This window comes from Epinephelus lanceolatus, chromosome 5, assembly GCF_041903045.1.
Source record: "Epinephelus lanceolatus isolate andai-2023 chromosome 5, ASM4190304v1, whole genome shotgun sequence".
Classification (NCBI taxonomy): domain Eukaryota; kingdom Metazoa; phylum Chordata; class Actinopteri; order Perciformes; family Serranidae; genus Epinephelus; species Epinephelus lanceolatus.
The window spans coordinates 25258209-25276966 of record NC_135738.1 but is presented as its reverse complement, the minus strand read 5'-3'; the positions used below and the strand labels follow the sequence as shown (position 1 = coordinate 25276966).

At 42.8% G+C, this 18758-nt stretch overlaps 1 protein-coding gene across 2 annotated transcripts; it reads left to right on the top strand.

Annotated features, from left to right (window-relative positions):
* Nucleotides 1–3156: 3156 nt before the first annotated feature.
* On the top strand, nucleotides 3157–7446 carry lrrc4.2 (leucine rich repeat containing 4.2). Of its 2 annotated transcripts, XM_033634009.2 has the most exons (3): nucleotides 3288–3426; nucleotides 3514–3640; nucleotides 3789–7446. In XM_033634009.2, exon 3 carries the CDS (start codon nucleotides 3910–3912, stop codon nucleotides 5908–5910), a length of 2001 nt encoding a protein of 666 aa, XP_033489900.1. In that variant the 5' UTR covers nucleotides 3288–3426; nucleotides 3514–3640; nucleotides 3789–3909; the 3' UTR covers nucleotides 5911–7446. The 2 variants fall into 2 exon arrangements, with proteins under 2 accessions (XP_033489899.1, XP_033489900.1); XM_033634008.2 differs by having other exon boundaries at nucleotides 3157–3640.
* Nucleotides 7447–18758: the final 11312 nt, after the last annotated feature.

Below are 18758 nucleotides of genomic sequence, written 5' to 3'. Positions count from 1 at the left end.
TCTATCTGGCATGTTACCTCGCAAAACACCAATGTTAGCGAGTTTTTTTCCATTCATCCTTGTTTTTCATCTGTTATTTCAGCTCTTTCAAAGTCATTCTTTGATGCATAAAAGAAACTGTGAGATATATAAATATATATATTTGTATCTTCACTTATTCCCTTTGTTGCTTACACAGTGGTATTTCTCCACAACACTGTAGGGCAATGAAGGTCAGTCTTCATTCTTCTTCAATTCCATGCCGTGAACCCTCATTTCACACGCAATATGTGTCTTATGTGCAAAGGTTATTTTTATTTATTCCAAATGGTGGATTTGACAAGCATTTCCATCAAATAATTCATTTGAAATAATCATCATTATTGCAAAGCCAAGCTGGCGCAAGATGACACAAGATGTAACCCATTTACAATGTGAAATACATGCAAGTACTCATTGATGTCTGGACATAAACTTTACATGATACAAAAAAAAGGATATTAAGGCTAGAATGGATTCTCTCAATCAATTTCGTCTGCTGATGGTTAAAAGAGAGGATATTTAATATTTATTTGATATCATGTTCAAGCATCTAATGTCCATGTTGCTTCAGATAATTGCTTTTGACTGGTGACATGACTGCAGCAGGATTTAAAACACATGCGTTGCAAGTGAAATACAATAAGAAGAGTAACATCCTTTACTACTTTATTTAAAAGTATCCAAGAGATAATACTGGGCATTATTTATTTAGTGTGATATTTTATTCATATTTGGTTCATATGTTGGCACAAATATGGATCACATACAGTAGGAAAAATGCATTAGTCCTCATGCTCTGCTTTTGTTAACTATACCTTGCATCCATTTAGATTAGCTTCACTTTATGGTCCAGTGTTGGACCAACACAGTGACATGGTGCGTACATTTTTCAATATTATGTGTAGTGGGATGCAAAATTCCAGTCCTATTTGTTTCATAAGTTAGAATTTAAAGGGGAATTGACAGTGGCACGTTTCTTATTGTCTGCATGTTATTTTTTCTTTCTTTCTAAAGGCCGCGACCTCAGTGGCAAATATATATGTGACAGGAGAGAGGACGAGGAGAGGGAGAGAATGTGGTCATTAACCGAAGGCAGAGTGGGAGACTCCTTCTCCTGCATTCAAATGATGCTTAATCCAACACTATCAACACTCCTCTCGTCCCTCCTACTCCTCACCCCTCACTCCTCATCCCTCTCTTTCTCTGCCTTTTCTGTGCCATTTCACTGAGGAGGCTACTATGCAGTGTGTTCCCTCATCTGTCTCCCTCATCCTTCCCCTCTATCCCTATTTATCTCATTCCACTCTTCCTTCTATAGGCTCCTTTCCCCCTATTTCACCAAGGACGTGGATATATCTCCTCCTACCCGGCCCCATCTCTCTCCCCCCACTCTCTCGGTAAGTCTCTTTTCCTCTATCTCTCAGTCTTTCTCTCTCATCTTTCTAAGAGATAACTGTGTGCAAGCTCTTTCATCTTTCTCCTCCCTGAAGAGAAGACTGCCCAGAAGACACAGAGAAGCAGAGTCAGCATTTCAGTCCTCTGTGATGTCACGGACCCCCCGACCCAACCCCCCCATCTCCAAAACCCTCACACACACACACACACACACACACACACACAATAAATCCTCTACAAAAAACTGACAAAATAAGGAATGCAGATACAACAAACAACTCTGTTTGTCCCTTATGGTAATAATGCATGAGGGAAACACTCACCAAACTGTGCCTTACGAGAGGTGAGGAATAGCAGCAAGCTGCATCTCCACTGGAAAACACTGGCGCACTGCTGCGTTCACGAGACAGAGAGACAGAGAGACAGAGCACAAAACCACTCTGGAGTTGGAGCAGAAAGTCTGACCTCTTGTCTCTGTATGATACATTGGATTTGGAGACTTTCCATTTTAACGATAGGCTGGAGGAGACAGGCAGCATGGGAGAGGGGAGGATCGACACAGGTAAAGTCATCTAGAGAGTGAGAGTAAAGACAAACGGTGAGGGACGGCACACGTGAGAAACGGAGGCAGGAAGAGAGAGAGTAAGAGAGGAGAAGATAGTTACAGTGAGGGGAGGGAGAAGGAGGGATACGGGAGGAGGGGAGGTTGAATGTGTTAATACACAGGAACACTGCATCAAACCAATGCACTGCTCTGAGGCTGGCTGAGCAGCTGAGAGGAGTGCGTCAGCAGTACATTCACGTTCCCACTGAAGGACAAAGGGAGGGGGCAGAGCGAGCATCTTAGCTGCCTGCAACACCGACACGGAGGGGGGGAATAGAGAAAAGAGAGAGATTGGAGAATAAACAAGAAGAGGAGATGTGGATTAGAATGCTGCTCCTGCTGCTTCTGTGACGGTGGGCTGCCTGTTTGAGTGCTCGCGTGCCTCCTCCTCTCCATCTCTCTCTCACACACACACTCCTTCACGCACTCTATCTTTCTCTTGCTCTTGATCTGTCAGTGGTTCTCTCTCTCCTTCCCTCTCAATCTCTCTCTTTCTGTCTCTCTTTCCCTTTCTCTCTCTCTCTCTCTCTCTGTTCTACTCTGGCTACTGCAGTAGTCCACCAGCCAGCCGCAAGTCTGACAGCCACACACATGGCTAACTGCCACAACTTACTACCTCAGCCCTGGAGAAAAACTAACAAATAAGCAAGCAGAAGAACACTGCAGGAGACAGCCCAGGGGACAAACAGCGAGTGGAGAGAAGAATCCTCAATACCTTTCTCTGTTTTTGGATACAGATACGGAGCCCTTTTCCACACACATCCTCCCAGCGTCATCCTCTCTCTTTTCTCTCATTGCAGAAGAGGACAAGAGTGCTCTCTCTCTCTCTTCCGACAGCCTTTTGCGAAGCTCCAACAGTGCAGCGCATCCCCTTCTCCACCCCCCACCCAGCGCCACCATCTCTCCCACCACCCCCAACCCCCCCTCCCCCCAGGAGGAATAGACGGATTACTGCTAACTGTGCACACGGCAGCCTGCAGCTGCTCTGACCAGGGCCAGCCCAACGTTGGGAGGAAGCAAAAGGAACACAGAGGAGGAGAGGAGAGGGGGATGACTGTGCCGGGAGTTCTTTAGCCTTTTTCTGTCTCTCAGTCTCTGTCACAACGGGGCTAATCAGCGACCGACTAGCCCTTGGCAAAGTCACAGTGAGGGAGGTCTCTCCACCAAACAGGCGACCAGCCGACGAGCCAACACATGTATCAGGAGCCGACAGAACTGGGGATTTTTATTTATTTCAGTTGGTCACTTCTTCTCTCCTCCTCTGTCGTGTTTTACTGCGTTATGGATCATTGTGATTTATCCACAGTGGAGCTGCATGTTGGAGTCTGCAGCCTGGCAGGGGGGCAGTTAGTGGGGGCAGAAGGGATCCAGGCACCTGCCAAGCCTTCATGGCCTTACCTCTGCCTGTGAGTGCTTTTCATGCTGCTTTCAGTCTTTAATACCAGGAGCCATTTTGTACCCTTGGCTAATAGAGGGCCACCTCACTTTTTCAGAGAGGAAAAACAAGAAAACATCAATCTGCTGTCTTTCCATGGAAGGAAATTATAAATGAACGTGATGCATGACTGTTGCTTTTAACATTTGGAAAGAGGCAAAAAGGACCACTTCCAAACTAATGAGGTACGTCACTGATACTGTTATTCAACCTTTTTTCTTACATTGCTGCACTGCTTTTCCTCTGCTACTTCTCTTGTATTAATTTCTCTCACTCTGTCTCTGTCTCTCTTTTTTTCCCTTCTCTCTCTCACACACATCAATTTTGATGTAGCATCATCCTGCACTGTCGATGGAACTTGGGAGCCTTGAGTTGCTCCAGCCAGGCTAGGGTGGTCTGTCCTCTGGTGTGTGCCGTCTCCCCCCACCATGCAGAATAATGAGCCCTCCACACCATGAGTCCTCTGGGCCAGGTTAGTGTGCAGCCTACCTGGAACGCAGCCCTGCTCGCCGTGCTCTCTCTCATGGTGCCTGCTCTCAGTATGTGCCAGTCCACAGGCCCTGCGTTGGGCTCGGCTAACCCACAGAACTGTCCAGGTGTGTGCTCCTGCACTAACCAGCTCAGCAAGGTGGTGTGTACCCGCCGAGGCCTGGTTAGGGTTCCCCCGAACATCCCACCCAACACCAGGTACCTGAACCTGATGGAAAACAGCATAGAGACCATACAGGCAGATACCTTCAGGCACCTGCATCACCTGGAGGTACTGCAGTTGGGCAGAAATGCTATCAGACAGATTGAAGTGGGGGCCTTCAATGGCCTGACCAGCCTCAATACTCTGGAGCTCTTCGACAACAGACTGACAGTCATTCCCAGTGGGGCTTTTGAGTACCTGTCAAAGTTGAGAGAGTTGTGGCTTAGAAACAATCCCATTGAGAGCATCCCGTCTTATGCCTTCAACCGTGTCCCCTCCCTCATGAGACTGGACTTGGGAGAACTGAGGAAGTTGGAGTACATTTCTGATGGGGCATTTGAGGGCCTTGAAAATCTCAAGTATCTCAACTTGGGGATGTGCAACCTGAGGGAGTTTCCTCATCTTTCACCACTGGTGGGATTGGAGGAGCTTGAGATATCAGAGAATGTTTTCCCTGACCTGAAGCCTGGGGCCTTCCGTGGGCTTAAAAATCTACGTAAACTGTGGATTATGAACTCTGCCATCACTAACATTGAGAGGAATGCTTTTGATGACATCACAGCCCTGGTAGAGCTGAATTTAGCCCATAATAACCTGTCATCCCTCCCCCATAACCTCTTCACCCCTCTACAGTACCTGGTGGAGCTACACCTGCACCACAACCCTTGGCGATGTGACTGTGATGTAGTGTGGCTCTCCTGGTGGCTCAGAGAATACATTCCCACAAATTCCACCTGCTGTGGACGCTGCCACACCCCGGTCCACATGAGAGGACGATACCTGGTGGAAGTTGATCAGGCCACCTTTCAGTGTTCGGCACCATTCATACTCGATGCTCCTAGAGATCTGAACATCTCGGCAGCGAGGGTGGCAGAACTGAAGTGCCGCACAGCTGCCATGAGCTCAGTCCGATGGCTTCTCCCCAATGGGACTGTATTGACCCATGGCTCAGCTCACCCACGGATATCTGTCCTCAACGATGGGACGCTCAACTTCTCCAACGTTCTCCCATCAGACACGGGGGTCTACACCTGCATGGTGAGCAACATGGCTGGAAATTCCAATGCCTCGGCCTACCTAAACGTCAGCAATGCTGAACTCAACACGTCTAATCTGTCCTATTTTACCACCGTAACCGTGGAAGTTTTGGAGCCCACAGTGGAGGAGACCCCTAAACCCAAGCCTACTATCCCTGCCTCACCCTCTGTCTTTCAGCCCGTCTTCATCTCCACACCCACTGTGCTGTTCCAAAGCACCCAGACTCCAAGGCAGGTGTCAATCCCCACTGCCAGAATCCCTAGTGGGCCAGCCGCCAGCCTGGATGAGGTGATGAAAACCACTAAAATCATCATTGGCTGTTTTGTTGCTGTTACCTTGCTGGCAGCAGCCATGTTGATAGCATTCTATAAGTTGCGTAAGCGGCATCAACAGAGGAGCACGGTGGCGGCAGCCAGGACCATAGAAATCATACAGATGGAGGAAGAAGTTCCTCCCGTTCCACCACCCACCTCCGGATCTAGTGGCTCTGACGACACAGGGTTGGTACTGCCTACATTAGTGGAACACAACAGCAACACCTTTAAGCCTGGGTACGTGTCCTCCTCCTCCTCATCCCGCCAAGGGGGCTACGGAGCCCACTGGACCCAGAACAACTCTCTTCATCGCTCAGTCAGACAGCATCACAGCCACATCAGCACCATTGCTGATCCCTACGTCATTAAGACTACTCACGGCAAGGAGAAGGTTCAAGAGACCCAAATCTGAGTAATGCTCCCTCTGGATCTATCTCTGACTCTGCCCCAACCTCTCCTCTCCACCTATCTGCTCACCAGTCCATGCAATAGAATGCACAAAGAACAAAACGGTAACTTTCTTTTGTACAGAAGTGCAAATCAGAGACAGTTTTTTTTGTTTCTTGTACATGCCTATACATAAGTATATAAATATGAAAAAAAATACAAATATATATAAATGAAACTACCGTCAGGCAGTGGTGAGACATGCAGATTATATTAGAAAAGAAAGTAAATTGAAACTATTTTCTAATAACTGGTGACTTCTATTTAAAAAAGACAAAGATACTGAATTGCTTTTGTGATTGATAACAGAAGGTGGTACTGTCTACTGTAGGAAAAGAGGCGTTTAGTTTGTTTTTTGACCATATTTAGGATGCAGTAAAAAAAGAAAAAACTCTTTATACAGGCACCAGTTTCTAAATACAGCCCCAAATGTAAGCTCCAGTTTTTACTGTGCCAAATATTATATGCAATAAAATGGTATTTCCAGACTTAGGAACACAAAAAGACACACAAGCAAAATCTAGATAGATAGAAACATTTGTCCAAGGATAGCAGCGTAATGGCACAGATAGAATGTGCTGTTCAGTAGCTATCAGCCAAATGCTTTTGGACTGCAGTGAATTTCTGCAGCTAAGGTTTAACCCTCTGTTTGCTGGAGCTAAGCTGCGTTTATTTGACAGTGCCAGTGCTTCTTAGTTGTAGCGTATCTAAACATGTTTATTTAGTGTGCACATGATTCCCCACTGGTTTAACTGGCAAAGATGAAGTGCAGGCTAATAACAGTTGTTGCAAATACTTTGTTCTGTTATTGGTTGCATTTTGTGTTATTTCTTTTCCCTTAGGTTTTGACATGCTTCTTAATGGCTTGTGTAGTGTTTAGGGCTAATTTAATAATGCATTACAGCAGTTGCCTGACTTGTCTCTGCAAGGGCTCATTCCGATGCTTTTCAAAAGGAACAGACATGTGGTGCAGTGATACAGGGCTTTGCTGACCGTTCTGCTTTTGGAGAAAAAAAACAGAGGATTGAATTGAAACAAATGAATGTCTGATACCGGGGCTTTTCCATGGACTACATTGAAACATGACTTTCTTTTTCTTTTAACAGTTTATTTTGAGCAACACTATTTTTATGGAGAGACAAAGGAGGCTATGAAAAATAAAAACCTTTGGTTTGTATTTCTCTAATCAGAAACACTTTCATCTGATGTTTTTTCTTCTCTCTGAATATATTTCCATTTGTGTGTAAGTTGTTTAATCGTAAAGGCTGGAGGCAGTATTGTAAATCGTATCCTACCCCAAACCCCCCATCTTACGGTCCTATGCATTTACTTAGTGTCTGCATGAATGGGTCTTTAAGTAACTGGTGTACAATGCTGCATTATACCCCACAGTGGGGCTCTATGCAGGTCAGATAGGCTGTTGGTCTTTGATGCCTCAGCTTAGTTCTTAACATTGATTTCTCAGTGACTGTGAAGGGGAAAAAATACATGTATCCCACAGTTCTACAGTTTGTGGGTTTCTTTTCCTTACATGCTCACCTGCAGGTTGTAGCTCCTATCAGAATCTGACATTTACCAAGTGGAATATACGTATATCTATATTATGTATTGTGTTTTTGATGAGAAGAAAAACAGTTGTGGGTGGTTAACCATGATATGAGGTGCGACACAGGCCTACTTCAGCAAACCAAATGCTTCCAGAATACACTAAATATATCATCTGACAATGGGAAAGCAGACAGATTTTTATTACCTGTTCATTGCAGATGCAGTATGTGCCAGTGCATTTCTCAACAATCTGAATTACCCTGACGTCATGCAGTTAAAAGGCCGGCCCTCATAAATAAGCAAGCTGAGTCTCTTTAGTGACTGAAACGCCTTACCTCTGACCTGAAATTGTTGCCCTCCATACAACCCACTCACCACTCCTCATTCTTTTGTTGGGATTTATACAAATACTATTCAACCCTGCAGATTACTGGTCATTTAAAAGGTTTATGTTTCAAGGCAAAAGTGCACCTGCTGAAGCTATTTGGGGATAAAGAGGAAATTACAGTATGACCCCTGTGATAATTATGGAGCGTGGTGAGTTGACAGGAACACCAAGGCTTCATTTAAAACCCGCAGGCTGAACTTCCTGTGCCATCAAGTGCCAGTTAATAATGTGCTGGGAGACACTGACTGGCATTTACTACATGTTTATGTGCATATTTTCCTTTGACATTCACAATAAGATGACTGCATTACAGTAGGTACTCCTCCGGTGCAGTGAAACACAACAGGGACAGCAATTATGTAACAGTCTGGAATACAGGTTGAGTGGGAGTCATATTTCTCAGGAGTTTTGCCTTAATTTTTGAAATATATGTATTGTTCAAATAGGACGTACTGTACATTCAAACAAATTAAGGCGTGTAACATCTTGCAGGCGCAAAGGAAATTCCTCTAATGGTGTTTTTGTTTTGGAGGTTTCCTCAGCTCTGAATGGACGGATAGAGAGGTGTTAGTATTTTCTGGCAGCACACCTGGCAGTGTGTGAGTACAGGTGGGCCTCAACAAGCAGATGGAACTCCTATGACTATGTCAAGTGTTTCTTAATTTCCTTCAAAATGTGAGCGCAATACACTGCTAAATATTCAGCCGCCGCCAGAATGCGATGGTGGCTCTTTGCTTTGACAAAAGTGAGTGTTCTTGGTTGTTACAGTATGTGTGGGTTGCAAAAGAGCAGACTCTTATTATTTCCCCTGCACAGCGTGGCTCCAGCCGTGCTACTGCCTTCATAAGAGGCTATTGGCTCTTTGTGAAGCCTTTAATGTGCCCGATAACCAGCCACATACAAGAACACTGACAACTACGTCCTTTCTTCTTTTTTTTTTCCCCTCTCTCCTCCTCCTCCTCCTCCTCCTCCTCCTCAGTGTTAACATCAAAAGGGGAGGCAGGCCCAGATTTAACATAATACTATCAACCACTCAGTCAATTCAGGTTTGCTGCACCAGTGTCGAGGGTGAAGAGGCTGGGGGCTGGAGTGGAATGGCCATTGTGATTACTGCTGAAAACAAGGTCCCAGACAATAGTCCTTCCCTGACAACATCAGCAGGGTTAATATGAATCTTTTCTCTGGGGTGGCTGCCGTCTTATCTCCAGCAGCTGAGTCAGTCATATGCTTTGAATTTGGCTGTATGTTGCCTTGTTGCAAATGAGCTGTGAAGATGTCTTGTCATAACTGCTGCCGTCTCCCTTCCTCTGTCCCCTCCCTTTTATCACTTGCTAATTGACTTAAAATCATGGACTGAAACCCCCTCAATATAGCACGACGATGCTCTGTTTTAAGGCCGCTTCGTACTCTCGCTTTCCTCCTTTCGTTTTCTTTCTCGTGTTATCTGTTTGGCACATCAACTCTCACAGATTTACATAGTCTTTTGGAGCATGCTCGCTAATATCCCTGTGCCCCCCCCCCACCATTGATTTTCAGCCAATGGGCTCACTGATAAAGCCTCAGCCAAAGACGTGATGCATCATTTTGAAGTAAGCAGTATGTCAGAGGCTCATGCTATCCATATTGGCAGGGGATGGAAGAGGTGAAAAGAATGGCTAAGCTGCCACTATACAGCGTATCTCACTCCAGCTAGATAGGATCTGCAGAGAGACAACAGGAAAGGGTTTGGGATAAGGCTCTACGGCTGGCGTTCTATGAGGTTAAGGGTTTGTTGGGAACAAGTCCTTGAGCCTCAGATCCATATCTGTTAATGAAGTTCCCAGCAGTGAGAGGTGTTGGTCAGGTGGCAGGCCGCAGCAATTCTGTCACAGTTTCTCCACTGACTGATGCCTTTTTGTGCCCACAAAGGGATTGTAAGAAATGATCCATGGTCCTCTTAGAAGTGAGAAATGACCTAGACTCAATTCTCATCCCTCTCTCAACGCTTGATTAGTCAGCCTACACCTGACTGCACTCCCTTTACCATAGCACTATACCTTGGCCTGACCTGAGCTTATGCTCACATTTTTAAACGTCCAGCAGGTTAAATTTGTCTTATCTTCTCCCACAAATGATAAATGCATATTTTTAAAACAAGAATTAGGAGGACTTTTTTTTTTTTGCTGTCAGTATACAAAACAGCCCTGCCATTACAGCCAGTCATAAAAGTGAAATAAAACAAAATAAACTCCAATTTGTTTAACAAGAACAATGGGATGTGAACACACTGGAAATGTCAGTTTGAAGGACATTAATAAGCTTAAATCAAAGCCTTAAAAACATTGTGTTTTGTGTGCTTTTCAATTAGACTGGTCCTTTGGGTCAAGGTAAAATAAGACAACAAAGACAGGAGATTAATGGGAGAGAAGGGGTGACTGCAACAGAGGCACGTAAACACACACAAAATCGTTGTTAAGTGATGTTTTTTTCCCTTTTGATGCAATTTCCCAAACACTTTCTCCACATAATTAACAAAGAAAATATTGTATGCAAATTGAATTAAAGAGCAAACAAAGAAAATTCATCTGATTACACTGCATAACAGTCCTTTGAATTACTCCGGCAAAATGTGGAAGGAGGCAGAAACAGACTTATATATTATGTGAATCACAGCTCAGATGCATCGTTCCTAATTCCTCGACATGACTGTGTGCACCAGGTGAGTGACCTTCTACTCAAAAAAATGATGCTGTCAGAATATTATTCCTTTGAGAGTATGAACAAATTATAGCTGATGCCTAGTTTCTGTCACAGGCTAGAGAAAGTATGAGACTGACCTCACTTTACTGTAATAGGGTAGGACGTTCACTCCCAGCCGCTCACCTCTGCCTCCATTCACTGCGGGTTAAATCATAAACATGCAGAGTCATTACACTTATGTATGCATGTCCACGTAACATGATTCATGAATAATAAAACAAGATAGTCTTTTCTACGGTGGTGTTGCAAAATCTGAAACTGCCATTACGCTGCATTAAAGCAGACACGCAGTCTTGTATAGAAGTGTACAGTATATGTCAGTGTCATTGTAATGTAGGCCAGTGTGCTCTCTTTGGACCAGTGCAGCTCCGGATAAGGGTCGGCAGCTGGAGGTTGTTCCTGGAGGTCTCTTTCTCTGTCAGTCAGTCTGTCTCTCGCTATCTCGCATGCAGCGTGTGTGTGTGTGCGTGAGTGTGCGCACGCACGTGTGTGTGTGTGAGAGAATCGAGTGTCCTCCACAGCAGTGACAGCCACTGTTCTGTTATTTTAACCTCTCCCACTCACTGCTGGGGAGGTTAAAGCAGAAGGCATGTAGGAACACACGCTGAGAGGCAAACAAAAACAACAAAACACAAGAAATAATTCAAGAAGAAGCACAAATGCACTATCAAGGACGGGCTGCAGTAGACGCCGCTGCGGCTAAGCCATGTAGCTTTAATTGAATGTACGCTTTCATTTATGGTGATGATGAGATCCCTGTTCTAGGGGTTCACACAAGAGCAGAAACACCTTTATAATCTGGTGCTAAAGCTTTAATAAATTCCACTTTGTGAAGTTTAAAGAACCCCAAAAACCTATTTTCTTAATCACGCTCTATAAAAGTGATGTAGTCCTATATGAGTGCACCATCATCTAACAAAGTTAGAATCATTCCGGTTGTTTTATTAGGGAGATTTCTGTTTTTGGCTGCATCCGAAACCACTCCTTCATTCACTCATTCAATACTCCCTATATAAAAGACGCTCAATCGTTTGCTCTATAGTGAGCAGTAAATTGCTATCATTTTGCGTCATTGCTGAAAGATGAAGAGGCACACAGTGGTAATTTTTGCATCCATAAAATGTGGCACATTGCATTGTGGGATTGCTGGCAGAAAGTGGTGCACATGTCACGGACGCTACTTTTTTCGTTCTTGTGGAATTTATGAGGGCACGACATAGCGGATACATTTAATTCGGACATAAATAAAATGGCGGACAGCAAATAAAGTGCACTGAATATTAAGCAGGGAGTGATTTTGGACACAAGCTTTGTTTTTTTTTGTCTTTGCTCTTCTAACTGGGCTCTGAGTTTTCATCAATCTGCATTTCAGAATGTTTTTGAATGCCAATCTGATCACAGATTTTTGAAGTTTGGTTATGTTGCCAAACAGACACACCACTGCCAATCAAGCCTGGTCAAACCACACCCATACAGTGTTGATGAAACAGATTTGCTAAGTGTTTAAAGATTTTTTTTCTGTTGTTTGGCTCATGATTAGTCACATATTTAATACCAGCAAGAAGTACTGTGAATGTGTGTTGAATTCTGTCACATAGACTTAGTTTTGTGGCTGTAGTTGGGAGCACTGTTGTGTCAGACTGCATTACATAAGACAGGTGTTGTTGCTGTGTCTAGCCCCTGTAAGTTCCCACTGTTGCATTAGCGAGTCCAAATTATGAACCGCAAGTTTATCTTTGACTTTATGTCTTTATCTTTGTAAATACAAATACAGCAAAGGCAGCATATCTGCAAACATCACAAGCACATCACACTCTATCATTCACATACCTGGCACCAATCTCCTTCTCTCAGAGTGAGCAAGATGGGTGACTCACCACCAACCACCCCAGACATATTGAGGGGGTGTGTGTGTGTGTGTGTGTGTGTGTGTGTGTGTGTGTGTGTGTGAGAGATGGAGACAGACAATTCAGTGAAATTTTAAACAGTACATAGGGGCTTTGTGAGCTGCATCAAGCCAATGAGCCATTAAAGCTGTTTCTATTTGAGCTCATAGTAGGTTCATCAACAGACTCGCTGTCAAATCTCCACAGCTCGGTGGCAGTTTTGGCAGTTGCATAGATTCAGTTGGGTTTTTTCTTTAAACTTGACTTCCGTCTCTTTTCTCTTTCATTCCATTGACCCTGCCAATAACATCCAAGGCCTCACAGTTGCTATGGTTCCCCTGGATTCCAGTGCAATGGTGATTGGCTGTTGAGGAAATTGTGGTAGACACGGAGCTGTGTGAATAGGGAGCTAACTGTGACCCTGACAGAATGTACTGTATTCATATTTACTTTGAGGACCTTGGTTAGACAGCCACTCCAAATAAAGCTCAATGGGCCTATTCACTGGCTGGTATGTGTTGAGTTCATGCTGTGGAAGACGGACCAGAGTGATGTGAAAAAGGAAAAAAGTAATCATTTATACTGTTTCACGAATTACACAAAGCAGAGCTGTAACAATTACGCCTTGTTATGGTAAAAGTGATTTGAGGAAGCAATTTCTTTCAAGTTCATCAACTTAATAAAGTAATGCAATGTTTCTTAAAGGGAAAATACACCATAAACATTGGGTAATTGTAGTACATGAATCGGGTAAAGCAGTACCCAATTCATGTCTGGGTTTATTGTATCTGTATGGTGGAAAAGTGTTATTTTGGCAGTTGAGCGGCCCAGCACACATGGCATAAAGATATTCCCAGAACACCTACATAGAAGCAAACAAAGGATACTGTGAAATTTTTCTTTTTGTTGACTGTAGGCTAAAGAGGAAAACAAAGACTTTTAAAGACAACGTTACTCCTTCAACATACCTAAACTGTGCAAAATGCGTTTGACTTAATTTGAAAAATTGTTTAAGCCATCATTGATTTAATCTTGATTTTGTGAAAAGGGAACCGGCCTAACTATGAGTTGTGATAATTATAATAACCATTAACACAAATAACTTGTAATGCTGATGGTTTCTAGCCTCTATCTGACCTTGAGCTGTCATTTCTTATTTTTGATATTTACTATGATGAAGTCCTATTTCAGAAGCTTCATACTGTATTTTCCAAATTTTTTTGGAATAGTAAGCAAAGTGGTCCAGCAAGACGTCAGACACTGGCCACATAGACATGCATGTTATTACTACACCATTATTCCGAATATGATAATATACCATTTAAGATACAGGTCATGTAAAAAGCATTTCCCATTTGGATTTTCCAAATCAGGCCCTACTCTGAATGTAGCATTCTCTGATTAAGTCATGTTTGATATGCCTATTATGTCGGTCTTGGGAGAATTCTTTGGGCTTGTACACATGTGCATTCAAATATGTGTCTCAGTTGGGGTTTTTGCTAGGGATGCACGTCATAGGTATCGGCCAATATCAGCTTTAAAATAAACCGATAAATAATATCAGAATCGGCCAACTTGCTTTTTCGTATTTTGCACAATGAATGAATATCACATACATTGAAAAATATTGTATTTCATGTCTCCATCTGCTGGTGGGCCATCACGATGAGAGTACGCATGTATAATATGATGTTAATTCCACTACCGAAGAGACTTGATGATCACTTAAATGGGGAACATACTGGATATATCAATATCGGTATTGGTTATTGGCCAAGTAAGTTGTGATATATTGGCATATTGGATATCGCCAAAAAATCCAATTTCGTGCATCCCTAGTTTTTACCACAGTTTGCGGTACACAGTCTCTTGCCTGTTTACAGACACAGACAAACTCGCCAACAGTTTCCAACTCTCGAATAGAGATGCACGCCCAAAAGAAAAGCCCACATTTCTTTCAGGAGGGAGAAACACGCCTGCTTTTAAACATTATGAAAGACTTGTTCGTCAAAATGTTTTGCCGACCTTTTTGAGATCGTGGTCGAAGGATACAAGAAGGGGGCTGTGTTTGCATGGACAAACAAGTCTGCCACCAGTGGAAAACTTTGAAAAATTCTATTTGACGCAGAGAAGCTAAATGGTTTAAGTGCCTCCAGCTGTTCCACTCTTATTTTGACGTGACATTTTAGGGCACGAAGCCCTGTCAAACACAGCTGAGCGTTTTACATCGATCGGAGTATGCACAGCTGCATGTAAACGGAACATTAATGGACCATACCTTTTCATTTGCCATGTAAACAGCTTAGTGAGAATATCGTCTTTTTCAGAAAATGTATTCCAAAATCTGGAATATTTTGTGTGTGTATTTTAAATAGTAAATATTTTTTTCAGTGCTGACAAAATTCTTTTGCAGGGATGAAAACTTTGACAGCACAGCAGCAGTCTTGTCTTGTCCTTTGCCCTTGTCACTTCATGCTCTCCCCAGCGTGTTCAGAGCTTCCTCTGGGTGCTTCAGTTTTCTTTCACAGTCCAAACACAAGCTGACCATGTGAGCTGCAGACTCCACATTACTTGTAGGTGTGAATGTGAGTGATAATGTGTTTGTGTGTGTGAGTTAGCCCTTCGGCTGGCAATCTCCAAGATGTTTCTGTGCCGTCAAGCAATGAACGATGGAAAAAGCCCCTTCCCCAATTAAGAATGCAGAGAGGGAGTAGGGGTGTACTTCAGTTACATACCAAACACATTTGTCAGTCCTCTATCCTCTACAAAAATTAGAGAATTGGTTGAAAATGCTTTTCAATTCCCAAATTCTTGCATCTGGCCGAACACTTTAATCGTGGGTAAATCACATTAAAGATTGCTTTTTATACAGAGAAAAAATAAAATTAGATCATGATTAAGATCTTGGAATGAATATTACTTTGGCAATTTGCAGTTACAGCCAACAGGAAACAATGTAGCAGGTGAGATGTACTCCACAATATTCATTTTGTTTAGTGCAAAGTACCTAAAAACCTGTAATATCCACTATTTAATAGGACATTTCACACTTCCTACTCCTCACTGTGATAGCAACATGGAGGAGGATACTAAAGCAAAAAATGTTTGGTGTAATTTAGTTTATTTTGTCCAGGGTTGACCCATTGATCAACAAAAACACTGTAAATGAGTCAGCCTCCAGAAGGTGCTAATTTTCATCACTTTTCCCTGGCCAAATTTCAGAAGACACACTGTGTTAATAAAAAATAAATACAAAACACTTTCTACATTGGTTTACTCTACTACCAGACCTAAATGGTGTGTTGCAAACAAAAGATGAGACCAAATGGCACAAATACAACCCTGTTGTCATTCCAACCAATGACAGAGCTGATCTCTAAGGAAGTTAACTGAAGGCTTCTTGGCAGGAAATATCAACTACTGTTATTTCACAGATAAAAGCCACTCATCAAATAAGCTTTGTTTCCGATTTGGTTCAATTGAGTTCAGTTTGTTAAACATTATAATGGTTATTTTTGTGTTTACATTGTCAAAAGTTGTTGATGGTACCAACAGAACTGTTGCATTCGGTCTCATTTTTTTGTCACCCCTCTGTTGGGGTACCTCGCAAACTGATCTGATACTAAAAGGTGAAGCGAGAATCATTGCTGTCTGTTGATTGGTCAGTAGATAAACTCTTGTCTCTGCTGTGGCAAGTTTACAGACAATAGTCAGCTTTAAGTACAAAATGAAAGGATGATTTGCTGCCTTTCCATTTATTTATTTATTTATTTATTTTTAAAGATATTTTTTGGGGCATTTTAGCCTTTAATTGATAGGACAGACAAGTGTGAAAGGGGGAGGGAGACAGAGGGAATGACATGCAGCAAAGGACCACAGGCTGGAGTCGAACCTGGGCCGCTGCGGCAACAGCCTTGTACATGGGGCGCCTGCTCTACCACTAAGCCACCAACGCCCCTGCTGCCTTTCCATTTTTACTAGTTAACAGCTGACGATAAAATTAGACAATACAATTTAATTTACTATGCTACTCAATGGCTACCACTGTCAGAGACCTCCAACTTTTAAGGTGGATTGTTTTCGCAGACGTCATGAATCAGTCAACGCACCTTAAATGTCAGTATAATAACTCTGACCATTCCTTATTTGTTCTTATAGTTTCTCTTGCATGGCATACACTGTAAGCGGGATTTACACTTGTGCATTAGCTCTACGCAGAGCTTATGCCGTAGCTTACACACGTGACCCACACCGTTGTGAGCACTTATACTTGTGCAGTGGTGTGTCTGTATCACTCTGCAGTTACACCTCCAAAACACTAGTTGGCGGTGGGATTTCTGTGAAGTGCTGTAAAGTTTAGTTGATTCAAAACACACATTGAACACACACTAAACACGGCTTTATAGTGACAATTTCAAACACAAGTTAACAAATCAGCTTCATTTTAACTTGTTGCATTCACAGACAAAGCACTTGTCTTTTGCTGGACACAAACACCCCACAAACAGCATGCTAATGTTTTTGGCACAAGACTACGGCATTTTACATTGTATAAATTAGCTTAGGCGCTAGTGGACTTTTCTTCTACTCATATGAAGCCAGGATAAATTTTGAAGCATAAATCCCTGAAGGATAAATCACACTCTCAACGTCTCTACGTCGACACAGTATTATGTGAACTGCGAATATACTACTTCCTCACTTGCAGAAAAGGAGCAGTGGAGTGTTGCTCCTGTGCGCCTCTGCTGCACTACACCCCTGCTGTGCTCTGAACACAAGCCTGGTCTGAAAATGTCACGCAACTGTGTTTTGTGGACGATCAGCGAGGTGCAGACGTTCCTCTTCATTGTTGGTGAAGAGGAAATACAGCAAGAGCTGGATGGAGCAGAGATACAGATATTACCATCTGTTAACAACCCCACCTACATTAATAAGAGAACTGTCTGTCATGGAAACGGCAAACAGATCTAAGGTTTAGGCACATGTCTTTTTGGTGATGTCAGTTCTGGTGAAGACATGACTAAAATGACCACAAATATCTGCAGTATAATGGCTTGTTTGGTTAATTTAGCACAAAATATATTCCCATATCATTAAACCCATCAGTACACCTACACTGTCTTGCAATGCTCACAGGTCTGTTCTACTGCTGTGGTCTTCTTTTTTTCAGTGGAATACACATATTGATTTATTTGGATCGATTGTACTTTGCCTTTTTGCTTTTCTTTGTGAAGTTGCTGTTAATGAAAGAAAAAACTCCCTGTGGACATTTCACAATAAAAGTCCCCCTATGTAAGGGCCACTGTTCCCTGAACCACTGGAAGGGCTTAAATGTTAAGCCAACAAAAGAAGTGATGAGTTTGCATTAAAAACAAACATGAGCAAATTAGCACACTGGAAGGAGATACAAGAACATGCAGGCCTCTTACTAAACACATGAACACATTTACTTAAAACACCTTACTCAAATAATTGCTTCTCCGGGGTTGAGGCAAGTAAGACTTTATCAAATGCATTTCTCTTTGCTGTCCTTTGGTCGTTAGGCAGTTTGAGGGTGGACATTATCCCCCTTGTTAACCTGCCATCTCTCTCCATGTTGCGGACCCAGACGCCGTTCCATCTGGACCGGGACCTATAACTGATAAACTATTGAGAATCATAACATTTTGATGGCGCATTTTACGTATTTAAACTAGCAAACTCACAGACCAATTGAATGCATTTAATAATCTCACATGATGCAACTCAGCAGATGAAATCTGTGCATTTCGATAAGCAATACCACTCGAGTCAGTGAGATACACACACAAGGCAGACGAGACAAGACACACCAGTCAGAGAAATAAGTGAGTCAGTGAAAAGTGATTTCACATGGCTTGTTCTAAAGAGACAAAAGTAGACAGCCAAAACAGAGCTTTAGATCAAATATGGACTCTTACATCTTTTTTCTCACTGGCAGTTCAAAACCAGTATGTCTCATGTGTTCCGAGACCATGTCGTTTATTGAAAGCATCAGTGTGAAGTGCCACTACGATACAAAGCAGAGATCATCTTTTGAGCAAACATGCCCACTCAAATCAGAACTGAGGGCACAGAAAATAAAGAAAATCCTTTATATGGCACTGAATCATAACACAAGTTGGGCAATAGAAATGTTATTCTCCAAGATACAGTATGACATTTTAATAGCGCAGCTAAGAAGCCGCAGCAATTAATCAACATTACTAATCCTGTTTTCAAACATTATAAGTG